General features: G+C 47.9%; 1 protein-coding gene across 1 annotated transcript; it reads left to right on the plus strand.

Moving 5' to 3' along the window:
- Positions 1 to 397: 397 nt before the first annotated feature.
- On the plus strand, positions 398 to 5,320 carry LOC141018473 (microtubule cross-linking factor 3-like). The gene is made up of 8 exons (XM_073493457.1): positions 398 to 1,162; positions 1,848 to 2,072; positions 2,287 to 2,445; positions 2,635 to 2,703; positions 3,387 to 3,656; positions 3,744 to 4,121; positions 4,399 to 5,061; positions 5,210 to 5,320. The coding sequence occupies exons 1-8, from the start codon at positions 398 to 400 to the stop codon at positions 5,318 to 5,320; spliced, it is 2,640 nt and encodes an 879-aa protein (XP_073349558.1).
- Positions 5,321 to 12,528: the final 7,208 nt, after the last annotated feature.

Raw genomic sequence — 12,528 nt, forward strand, 5'->3', positions numbered from 1 at the left:
GGCCTGGGCTGTCAGCGACTCTCCACAGTTACAGCTCTGCGGGGGAGAAGTCAGCCCATTACGCATTCATTTGGACTGTTTGCAGAAGTTCTGTCCGTCCGTGGCTGTCTGTCCTGGAGGCTTCGGTCCATCCCTGAATGGTTCTGGACAAAAAAAAAACAAGTAGGCCTCCCCTTGTTAAAGTTGTTGCTGTGGGTCAGGAGGATGAGGGATGAGAAAAGCGGCATCTAGTGGCTCAGCGGAGGCGTCTCCAAACTTCCTCCTTGTTAAAAACAGTCCAAACTGGACTGAGTTTTGTGTTAAAACACACTTGGATGTCGTTTGCCGCTATTTTCACGTGCACTCGCGATAAACAACTGCACATTTGAGCGTTAGTTGTGGAGTTTATTTGCAGAAAATGAAGCCTGCCGCCGGCGGCGCTGCAGATCCTCCATCATCGTCAACAGCAGACAATAGCGCAGGGAGGAGGAGGAGGAGGAGGCAGCAGCACCGGGCTCCCTCACCGGCCACAGTCCAGGAAGGGGCGGCCAAGCGTGCTCCGAGACAGCCAGGCAGGTCCCGGTCCCCTCTTGCCGCAGGAAGGAGCAGAAACATCGGGGTGAGGGAGAGTTTGAGCTCCGCCGACGGAAGGGAGAGGGAGCCCGAGAGCCGCGTCGGGGCAGCTGTTCACCCGGATGGTGCTGAAGCTGATGTAGTCGGAGCAAACAGGGCGGATGCTGTCGGGGAAGATCCGACAGATTCATCAGCACCGGTCCGTCGCTCCGCTCTGCGCCTGCCCTGCCTCAAAGGCGACCCGTCCGCCCAGCGTTTGCTGCCCGGCGGAGCTGCGTCCTTTTCCGCGGAGGAGACAGCGCGGAGAGCCGGCGGAGAGGAAGGCGGCCGCGGGGAGAGGAGCGGCGTGTCTGCGGGCTGCGGCCTCGGGTTGAATCTGTGGAGAGGAGGATGCTTACAGGCTGAACTGATCCAGTACCATCTGCAGAGGAGACTCAAAAGAAGCGGTGCGAAGATGCAAACCAAGGCCGACAACACGGGCGCGGAGGAGGCCGCGCTGGTGGAGATGGAGCCGGCTGCAGAGGCGACAGAGGCGGGGTCCGTGACACAGCAGGACCAGGCCTTTGAGGACGAGATGGAGAGACTGCTGGATGAAAATGAAGATCTTAAGGTTGGATGCGTGTTTATTTCTTCATGTATTCTGGTGCTTGAAGTCATTTAACATATAGTAGATCAAATATAATGTGTCACCTCACCAGGATCGTAGGCCACATCTGTTTGCATCACATTAAGACTGCAGGAAAAAAACATGTTTGTGTTTAAAAATCAGCCCATCTGCATTTCTCTGCACTGGATCTAATGTTTGCACTTGTTTACTGGCTGAAAGATGGTAAATAAACAACTGGTTTGTCTGTTGAACATCCTCAATGTCCTCAGAGATCATAAAACTGAGACCTCAGCTAAAAAAAAACACTGGCCACAGATGACTAATTGGTTATTGATCACACTGATATTGATCTCCTGTGATCAATTTTATCTTGTGTTAAAATGAGGGGACAACCGGGGGGGGCAACAGCTGTGATTTGCATGTTTGAGTCGTTTTGTTTCCAGCTGCATTGAAGAGATAAAAAATAAAACTCATCCAGATACGGGACATGAAATAAATGTGTTGTTTTTTAAACACTTGTCTGAAGTTGAGTAATTTTTGGCTCACGTCCAAAACAGCCATTAATCCATCTGTGAAGTCAAAAAGTCAGACTGTGAAACCATAAACAGCAGAGATCAGCCACAGCCGTGCTTAATCTTAACCATCTCTCATAACTGAGACACATAATCTCCCCCCCACCCACCGCCAGTGTGAAATCGAGGAGATGAGGACCGAGATGGACGAGATGCGAGACACGTTCTACGAAGAAGACACTTGTCAGCTGCAGGAGATGAGGCGAGAGCTGGAGAGGGCCAATAAGAACTGCCGGATCCTGCAGTATCGTCTGAGGAAGGCGGAGAGGAAGAGGCTGCGCTACGCCCAGACGGGAGAGATCGATGAGGAGCTGCTCAGGAGTCTGGAGCAGGACCTCAAGGTACAGAGGGGAGGGGGAGGTGCTCCGTCTGGGTCCAGTAGATGCACAGTTGTAGCTTTGAATCCTGTACATATTACTGGTTTATAAATGGAGGTATTTGTTTTTGAAATGCCTAAAGATTAGAAGACATTATTAAAAGTGCAGATAAAACATTAAAATCACCAGAGTTGAAGTGAAAACACTCACACAAGAATTGGATGAAATCACTTTCCAGGTAGCGAAGGACGTGTCCGTGAGGCTGCACCACGAGCTGGAGAAGGTGGAGGAGAAACGCACAAAGACGGAGGAGGAGAACGAGAAACTGAGACAGAAGCTCATCGAGGTGGAGGTGACCAAACAAGCCCTGCAGAACGAACTGGACAAAACCAAAGAGGTACGTTACCCCACGTCCGTCCACCTCACATCCACGAGTGAGCACAAAGTAATTCAATTCTGATGTTCAGCCCGGGAATACAAGCTTAAAGTGCTTCACAGCTGCAACAATTCATCGTTTAGTCGTCAACTATTTTGATAATCGATGAATCAGTTTGAGTAATTGTTTCAATTTACTGTCCTCCAACAGTCTCAAAAGAGGAGAGGAAGCAAGGACGTCCAGAAGACGGACAGGAAACCAGCACAGACTCCTACAGAGGTGAGATGTTTCTGAAGAGATTTATCTTTTTTTCATGCATAAATCTCACTGTTAAAAGTTATAAAGAGAATCGTCAGGATTAGGGCTGCACAACAGTATAATATGATAATTCCATTACAGGAGAGACTGAATGTTTTCTGAAATTATGTGAAAATGAGAAATGAGATGCATCTTCCTCAGGAGCATCTGCTGTCACTTTCCACAGTGTGTGATCTCATCTTTTAAATAATGATCTTTTCCCTTCAGCCACCTTGTTGCATATTTGTTAGCAACCTCGTCATGAACATATATTCCAGAGATCTCAGAGTCTTACTGAAATACACAGATACTGCAGGTTTCGCTCACATCCTCATGTGAAGCTCTCGAGTGAGATGCTTTCCTTTTTTCTGCCTGGGGCCGAAGCAAGCGCTCCAATCATCTGCAAGAAAGTACGTTTAAATGAAAGCTGACAGTTTGCAGAGCTCCAGCAATTACTTTAGACTTAGCAGACGTCAAACATCCTCTCGGTCCAGTGATAGATAACGTTGTAGCTTAGAAGGACTGTTGGACAAAATCTTCTCTTTAATCTTAAGTACTTATGTTTCTTTATGTCTTATTGCGTAAACGAACCCGGTGAACTTCAGGATTAGGTAATAACCGTTTCTGCTGAGCATTTACAGTCTGTGTTTGTCTCCGTGCTCCAGGAGGACAACGAGGACCTTAAGTGCCAGCTAGCTTTCATCAAAGAGGAAGCAGTGCTTATGAGAAAGAAGACGGCCAAGATTGACAAAGAGAAGGATCGTCTGGAGCAGGAGCTGCAGAAGTACCGCTCCTTCTATGGTGAACTGGACAGCACCCATCCTAAAGGAGAGGCCGGGGGTCCGCCCACCACCCGCGAGTCAGAACTGAAGCTGCGGCTCCGCCTGGTGGAGGAGGAGGCCAACATCCTGGGGAGGAAAATAGTAGAGCTGGAGGTAAGAGCTGAGGATGCTACATCAGTCTATCAATGGAGTAATACCTCAATGGGAGTGATTTAAGTATTGAGTCTTTCTGCCCTACAGGTTGAGAACCGTGGCCTGAGGGCCGAGCTCGACGACCTCCGTGGTGAAGGAGAGGGCGCCGGAAGCTCTGCGTCCGGAGGGATGGGCGGGTCGGGCTCAGGGCGAGGCCTCGGCGACGATCTGACGGAGCTCCGCCAGCAGCTGCAGCTGGTGGAGGACGAGGCAGAGCTGCTGAGGAGGAACCTGGCTGATGCCGAAGATCAGAACAAGAGAGTGACCGGCGAGCTGAACAAGCTGCGGTTCAAAGCCGGCACCCACGAGGGAGGCGCCAGGCACGGGGGAGGAGCGGGAGGCGCAGGGATGGATGGAGCAAAGGCAGAAGCACTGCAGGAGGAGTTAAAGGCAGCGAGGCTACAGATTAATGACCTCAGTGGCAAGGTAATACAAGTTAATTTAAATGAATTTGATCATTTTCTTTTTGATTATGTCATCCTCGTAGTGGTGCTAGATAAAAAGTCAGGGGATCACCAAAGTCAGTAAGAATAATCCTCTGGGGAACATAATATCTGTGCCAAATTTTATTGCAGTCCATCCAAAGACCAATAGAGCCATGTTGCTAGTGTGACAAAAAAGTGTCCAGTCTTTTCTTATTTTAAAATTCAATCTAAAGTAAAAATCTGATGTTACAACTTTCCATCTCTCTGTGTTTCCTCAGGTGATGCAGCTGCAGTACGAGAACCGCGTGCTCCTCTCCAACATGCAGCGCTATGACCTGGCCTCCCACCTCTCCCTGCGGCCCAGCCCGCGGGACAGCGACGCAGAGAGCGACGCCGGCGGTGCGACAAGTGGTCGCCGCGAGAGCGACGAGGACTCCACCTCTTCCCGCCTCCTCCCACCGCACCGCAAACGCGAGGGCCCCGTAGGCGGGGAGAGCGACTCAGATGAGGTCAGAAACAATAACGGCAGCAGCCGTTGCCTGACGCCCACAAGGGGCCTCTACACCCCTACGGGGCCCGAGGGTGCCGCTTCCTCCGCCTTGGCCCGCTTCCTGCCGGGTGGGCGGTGCAGCCTGCGCGACAGGCAGCAAATGATTGACATCCGCGTGGAAGCGGAGAGGCTCGTTCGGACCATCGACCGGCTCATCGCTGACACGGCCACCGTCATCTCCGAGGCGAGGGTCTACGTTTCAAACGGCGACCTGATGTTCGGGAGGGGAGGGGAGGACGGTGCAGAGGATGATGGGAGCAGGATCAGGGAACACGAGCTGCTGTATCGCATCAATGCTCAGATGAAGGCCTTTCGGAAAGAACTGCAGGCCTTCATAGAAAGACTGGAAGTGCCGAGGCTGGAGGACAGGGACACGGAGGAGCCACTGTCGGTGAGATGAAGATTGAAAAATGAAAATGAGTTTCATGGTGGCATGTGAAATATCCCAAAACGTTTAATGCTGATTCTGCTTCTTCCTTCTTTCTTACTCGATCCAACCTCTTGTTTTTCATCTTGTTATGTTGTTGTCACTCTTCCAGATGTTCCAGCCCATCATTTTGCTCATTCTCATACTCGTGTTATTCTCGTCCCTCTCCTACGCCACCATCTTCAAACTAGTCTTTCTTTTCACTCTTTTCTTCGTCCTGTGATGTACGCCTCCCTTAATTCATATCATCCCTCGTTTGTTTTTTTGCTCTTTTGATTTTTTTTTCCTCCCCGCATCCTTTGTTGCCAAGGTAACCAAAAGCACAGGAAAAGCTCAGCACTTGCCAAGGCTGCAGTCACATTCAAGAAAAGTGTGGCTAGATTCAACACTGGAGTCCACATTTTCCATAACACATCACCGTCCACATCAGTCCCCTCAAGAAGGTGAGTTTTTAAGAATCAGGCTTGTCGACACTGTAGCTAACTAAAAAACAATATAAATGTGTCACACATGTGATGTTTGTAGTGCAGCTTCCCTTTAATCAGGAAAATATGAAGGACTACAACCCAGCAGACAGTGTAGAGACAGATTTTCAGCTCTAGGGTCCATGGATCGTGATGTAGTATGCTAACAGCGTTTAGCTTTCTGTCGGTCGCATTTACGCCTCAAAAAACATTTAATCTGGCTGAATAAAACATGTAAATATCCTAAATGTGTGTTTGCCACGAGTTTATTATCTGCAATAATCTAAAATCCAGTGAAAAACCCCCAAAGCTTTTTGTTGAGGGAACCGGGGCGATGCTAACGTCCGGATCGGCCAACAAAAATACCTCATCCACATTCATCTTCTTCTTTTTAAGCCTACAGGAAAGCTCATGTTGTTGATGAGGCTCATGAGATGTGACTGAAAGCTAGCGGACCTGGCTGAGATTATGTTAGATAGCCAAGAAACACTGTAAATAGAATAGATTTCAGAAACGGAGGTCATACAGGGTTTAGCAATGCTTACATTGAGCTTTAAGTTCACAGGCCTGCAAGGAAGGAGGGAACATAAATCATATTTCCATGTGGCTTTATGTCCTGGTTTAACCTTGTCCCTAGAATATATTTCCATGCAGGTTATGACAGCAGTCACCTCTTTTGTTTTTCAGAACCACACACTCGACGTCCAATCCGGCTGTCGTTGCCCGAAGGTAAAGTCGGGTTAACGTTTGTTTTCATCCCTCTCTCCTTCGCTCTTGAAGGATTTGTCATTAGGAAACACAACAGGTGGAGGAATAAGGCCGATGATCCTGGTGGGCTTCAAGCTGGAAGGAATGCTTGATGATCATTACGAGTGCCATGTGTTAGATCATGTCCGAGGTGGTGGTGGTGGGAGGGGGGCCCGCATAATTTCTCAACAGGACCCCTGATTAGAGGCAGGCATTAGTAAATTGATGGTGATGAACAGTAGCAACTGTCTTCGGACGTCACGAGAACAGTCGCAGGTTCTGGTTACTTCAGGACACTGTATGACATTTCAAACATTTTACTGTTTTGCAACACATTACCTGAATACACCTGTGATATTTCGTGGTTTAGCATTTTAGAAAATATATTAATCATCAAAAAACTGAAGTTTGATGGTTAAAAAAAAATTAAAGAAAACATGAATGAGATTTTGCCAAACACGCCAGGCATCCACCTTGCAGTTTCCTTTCCGTGACTACCTTCAATAAAGATATTATTGACCGTGACACATTATTACTCACTGTGTCACCCACGCCCATTTGGCACCCGTTGGAAAAAATGATTTGCAGTAGCGCGTGGTCACAAGACCAAATCTGCCCGAGCGTCCTAAAGCAGAGTAGCAACAGAGAAGCCCATTGGCCGAGAGGCTTGCAGCAGCTGAAATAGCTATGTAAACACTTTCCCTCTCTCTGTGAGCCCCAGTAATTATAGCCAGGATGCTGGTGACGACAGTTGTCCCATGGAGACTTCAAATGCTGGAATAAATTTGACATTATGATATGTGAGCCGGGCTCCAATGGCGCGCGCACGTAAACACCGGGGCGCGGTATAAAGGCCCGGGGACCCCGGCTGGAACACAAGTTGTTTACCCTTTAGCTTTTTAGCTCCGGCGCTCTACGGACTTAACCCCCCGACACCGAGGCGTGACCGGGAAGAAGGGGGGCCCCTTTAAATCCCAGTCCGCCGGGTTTTTACGTAACACAGAGGAGGAGAAGTGAGGAGGGGACGCGCCGCAGCAGAGTGTGTTGGAGAGCTCCAAGAGCGCACAGGGACAGCAGCAGGCAGAGGATTGTTACTGGACAAAAACTTGCGTGTTGAGGAAGGTAAGGACAGCTGATCATTACTGAGGACTCAATGGCAGCAGGAATTATGGTTTAGTGGCATATGGGACTATATAACTTGAAATTAGGACCGTGTGTAGGATAAAAATATTATAATTTAGACAGAATAAATGGAAAAACTTTAAAAGTGTTTTGCACATTTCTCCTTATGGCGTTTTCTTTCAACTTAATTAAAAATGTCACTAATTTTAATTCCATTTTTAACCAGTTTTAAGGTCTAAAAGGTATATTTTCGTTATATATATAAATATATATATATATATATATATAATGCTTTCCTTGTCTTCCCCTCTGACATACATTCATCCCTGCGTCCCCTCTCCCATGCGCAGCCAGTTTACTATGCATAGTTACAAGATGATTATTAATATCTGTACTCTTACATCACAGGTGGGAGGGATGTGGCTGGTACATTCGGGCACTTTCGGCCAGGATACTTGTCATATTCAGTGATAACAACAACAACAACAACAAACCCTGGTGGATTTTGTTTACTTGATATGAGCTTTAGGTGATTAGTGCTCCCATAGGGACACAAGCTCACCATGCCGTGCCATCTGAGATGTGACTAAGGCTGCTACTTAAGATTGTTTTCATTGTTTATCTGTCTGTCGATTGCTTTCTTAACTAATGGATCAGTTGTCTGGTCTGTAAAATGGTGATAGATGTTGATCACTGTTTCCCAATGCCCAAGAAGATGTACTCAGATGTCTTCTCTTGTCCACAACCCAAAGATATTCAGAGTATCGTCACAATTAAGAAGCTGGAATCAGATCATTTTCACTTTTTTACATTTATTTGTAATTAATTAATCGTCACAGCTCCGGAGATGACACATGATCATTTCCAAGAAGACATTTCGATGTCGAACGCTGATGTTAGCTCTTTCTTCCCGTGTCGCGAGGCGTTATGTACAGAGGCAGCCTGGAGGTCAAAGTGACCAACAGTCCAAACACTTGGCAGTGCTGTAATGCCACACTCGTGTCCACACGTGCTACATAGGTAGGCTTACATGCCTGTGAATTTTGGACAAGAATGTGAAAGGAGAGTGCCGTGAATACCTGAACTTTGTGAGCGTCCAGCGTAACGAGTCACTTCAGCGACAGAGAAAAGTCAAAAGGGGATAAAAAGGTTTCACTTGCTGCAGTTAAACCTCGATCGGGTGTCAAGGTGCATTAGTATGTTTTGTTCTAGATCAGTAAACATTTAATTGAAAACCAGATTAGGGGCTAAATGACACAGAAACATCGATTTGTTTCGTCCTATAAAAATGTATGCCAACTCTCTTTTCCCGATGTGTTTGTCTCTATAGTGTTTCCAGGCCATCGATCCGTCCCTCCCTCGCTGGCAACCCGACAGCGACCACTGAAAGCAAAGTGAAACAGGAGAAAGGGGAAATTGCCATTTAAAAAAAGGGCCTCTGGGTATTGAGCCGCCTGCGTCATGGCAGCCATCGATCTGGAGCGTGGGCTGGAGCATGGTGGCCGGGGCTGGGGCAAAGAGAGGCCAGAGCTGATGGACAACTTCGACTCAGAGATGCAGGAGTGGGAGGACCAGCTGCAGGACATCCAGAGGAAAATCGAAGAGGTAAGGTTTCGTATAATAGAAACAGTGGACGACAAAATGGGATTTTGACTCTTAGACACCAGCGTTAGTGTCATAAATCAACTTATTTTCCTTTTTCTTCCCTCATTGGTCTTTACAATTAAAATACGACACCCACTGATGTCAAAACGTTGAAGTTAAATTAAAGTTGCTTGTGTTTATGGTCATTTCTGTCCTCCATCTTTAACTTGACCTGTAGTTATTCAGATATAAGAGTTTGGTTTAACAATGATCCAATTATGACACTGTTCTCACTGCGGTGTGTGAAAATGTTAATGGTTTCGTTTCCAGGTTATGAAAGTGCTTCCATAATCCCCTAGAGTGTGTGTTAATTGGTGTAATACGCGTGTGTGTTGCACGTGTGTGTGTGTGTGTGTGCGCGCTGGTGAACCATAATAAACTGCTGGCAGCGCACTGACTGACTCAACCTCATGGCCTTGTTGGAGCAATGATACAGACAAATGTTAACAAGCTAATTAAACTGTGATGTACTGACGGGACACAACGGGAGTCTGAAAGCGGATACTAAAGGATATATTAATGGTTGCAGCGGGAAACAGATGCTCGTTGGAATAACATGTGCTGAGCGTAAATTTAGGTTAGGTTGCGTAATGATTTGTGATAATTTTAAGACTTGTTTGTTGTGTAAACAGTTCCCTGTTGCGTGGAATATAGTTAGTTTGTGTAATCTTTTATTGATATGTGAAGAATACACCCAATAAACAGGAAGTAAGCTGGAAGATGTTAATGTTTTCCTCCGTTTCCAATTTTCAGTTGTACAATGAAGTTCAGGCCCGCAGAGGAGCAAACGATGTCGCCGCCGACAACCAGAAAAATGGTGGCGAGCTGGAGCACCGTGGCGATGGTTTTTTCGCGCCCGGCCATCACGGCAAGAATCACTCTGGAGCTATAACCGTGCCGCATCACTATAGTAACGGCTGTAACTATAGCCCCAATGGGTACAGCTACCCAGTGAGTCATCAGAACGGCTACGGTTACTGCAACGCCAATGGAGTTTCAGAGATCGGAGACTTATTGCAGGATTATTTGGGGCAGGGCAAGCAAATGAGCCGGAAGAACAACGGAGCTCGCCACGTGGTAAGTAAAGGATTCTCACCATTTCCCTGCCTTATGCCTCATTCTGTTGGCATCTGCACATCTGAGGAAACCAGACAGGTGGTCATGACATGAGTGAAAGCTGGGGTCCAGTCAGGAACATATTGATTACAGTGAGGTGGTTCCTTCAAGTCTGCTTACATACAGGTTACCAGATAGGAGTTAGTTTCACATACTGTCTTTCCCCAAGTCTTGCTTTTTTCCTGACAAGAAGGAAGCCAAGACATGAAACTGTTTCCTTATCCACATGAAAAGCCACGTGTACTTCCATCGTTGAAGTACAGTAGATCAGAATAGTCTTAGCGGCGCTATATCGAGGGATGATCAAAGGTCAGCTGAGGTTCAGTTTTGGTAAGGTACAGTAAAGGGAAGCTTGCCAGTGATCCTGAAGTAGCTCACTCTTAATTTAAAGGTTGATGTGGATGGTTTTTAAATACATTTATCCCTGCTTCCTTTAGCGCTTCAGTGACACAATCAAAGTGAGCCCGGACGTCCCTGCATACCAGAATGAGATCAGAAGAAGTTCTGGAAATGACAGGTTCGTGACTTCACACTGGACTTATCACATTTTGTACAGTGATGTGAGGGAAACAACCGGTTAATCGCATTTTCTGTTTGCTTCTGTTTGCTTCAGGCTCGGTCAAGAGCAGTTTTTGGGCAGTTTTGAGGAGACTGAAAACAGGAAGAACCAAGTATCTCACATGAAGAGCTCCCCCTGCAGAGAGAGCTCCCCCAACAAAGAAAACACAGGTGCCAAGCCCCCTCTTGGACAAAGGGATGCTTTTGCTGTACAGCCACGCTCGCAGCTCCCAATCGCAACAGCCGAATCACCTGCTCTGGACAGGAAGTCCTTCGCTCCTGGTGTCCTGGGAGATAGGAAATGTGGCAGCCCCTCTGTTCTCAGGAAGTTTGGGGCCATGCTTCAAGAAAACGAGGGCAAAATGCTCACCGAATCAGGGGTGGTGACCCATCAGGGACTGGCCCCGGAGCCAAAGTGCCCCACCCCTGGCTGTCAGCGCAGAGCTCTGGGAGCCACTGCAGTCGCCGGCAGGGCGCCCGTGCGTGTGCCTACCCAGAAATGCCAAGCAGATTGTGACGTGCTGACAGCAGAGTTAGAGCCCGGCCAAGAATGGGGGTTAGTATCAGACTCTGGTAGGCAGAACCAAAAAGATCACAGAGGAGGCTACGGCGGATCTAAAGGGTCCCAGCGGAGTCCTCAGCAATCCCACAGGAGATCACAGGTGGCGGGAAGCCCAAAGATTAGACCCAGGGCTAACAGCGGGGCTGACAGAGATGGAGCACTGGCAAGGAAGCCTGCACTCCAACATGTGGAGCCCAAAATGGACTACAAGGTCTCATCAGCTTCTTCTGGAGCTCAGAAGATCCACAGGGGAGGGTTAAGGGGACAGGAGTTGCCTGGTTGTGGCCGAGTGGGGGATGAAGGACTTATCGAGCTGCTGGACATGCTGGAGATCCAACACGAGTACAGCTCCAGTCCCAGAACGGGACACACAGCTTACAGACAGGATCCACAGCAGGTAGGTTTCTTTCTACCTCGTTATTTGATGAAGTTCAGCATCAGTTCTACGAAAGCAACCAATTGAACTGATACTGGATGAGCTGACATGTGTTTTTGTGTCCATCCAGGTAAACCCAGTCGAGTTGTCCCAAGCCACAACCAACAAGAGCTTCTCTCGTCCTGCACGGCCAGCCAACCAGCGACCTCCCTCCAGATGGGCCAGTCGCACCCCTACTGCCAGGATCACCGCCCCATCAGGCCCGATGTACCGTTCCCCAAGTCCCCTTACTCGCCCCCCGAGCCCCATGACCAGAACCCCAAGTCCTGCCTTGAAGCACCGGCCTCTCGTTTCCTATTCTCTTCAGACTGAGACTGTCATCATGTGATACCTTTCCACTTCAATAAAGCTTGTTCCCTTCCTCTTGGAAAACCCTCTCCCTGTGTAAATAGTAAGGACTTTTCTGCTCAACACAACGCTTCACGAGAGTTGCCAAGAAAAAGGCCGAGTTCGAGATGAAACACATCCACGACGTTCCCCAGTGTTGCTGTGGCTTTTTGCTTCTTCTGTGCTGAACCTCTGCCAACACATCGACATGTTGCTTTGTTGCAGTTCCCTTTATCCACTCTCCTTTTATTTTTTGTATCCAATTTCAGGTGTTTTCTGTATAACGAGATTCTGCATGCAGCCCCTAGTTTGAGGGTGCATGCTCCTGTGTTTAATCCTCACGGTTGCCAGGTTGAATCAAATTCAACCTGGCAACCACTTGGAGGAGATTAAGTCGCAACTGTGCTCCCAGCAGCAACCTGCTAACTGTCAACAACAGTGTGTTTTACCGTATC

The sequence above is a fragment of the Pagrus major genome, chromosome 22 (assembly GCF_040436345.1).
Source record: "Pagrus major chromosome 22, Pma_NU_1.0".
In the NCBI taxonomy this organism is placed as follows: Eukaryota; Metazoa; Chordata; class Actinopteri; order Spariformes; family Sparidae; genus Pagrus; species Pagrus major.

Bases quoted from the DNA above. Each gene is read 5' to 3' on its own strand.
- LOC141018473 (XM_073493457.1), top strand. From the start codon at position 398: ATGAAGCCTGCCGCCGGCGGCGCTGCAGATCCTCCATCATCGTCAACA. The intron at 2,704-3,386 runs GTGAGATGTTTC...TCCGTGCTCCAG, and splicing joins CAGCACAGACTCCTACAGAG to GAGGACAACGAGGACCTTAA. The intron at 4,122-4,398 runs GTAATACAAGTT...GTGTTTCCTCAG, and splicing joins TTAATGACCTCAGTGGCAAG to GTGATGCAGCTGCAGTACGA.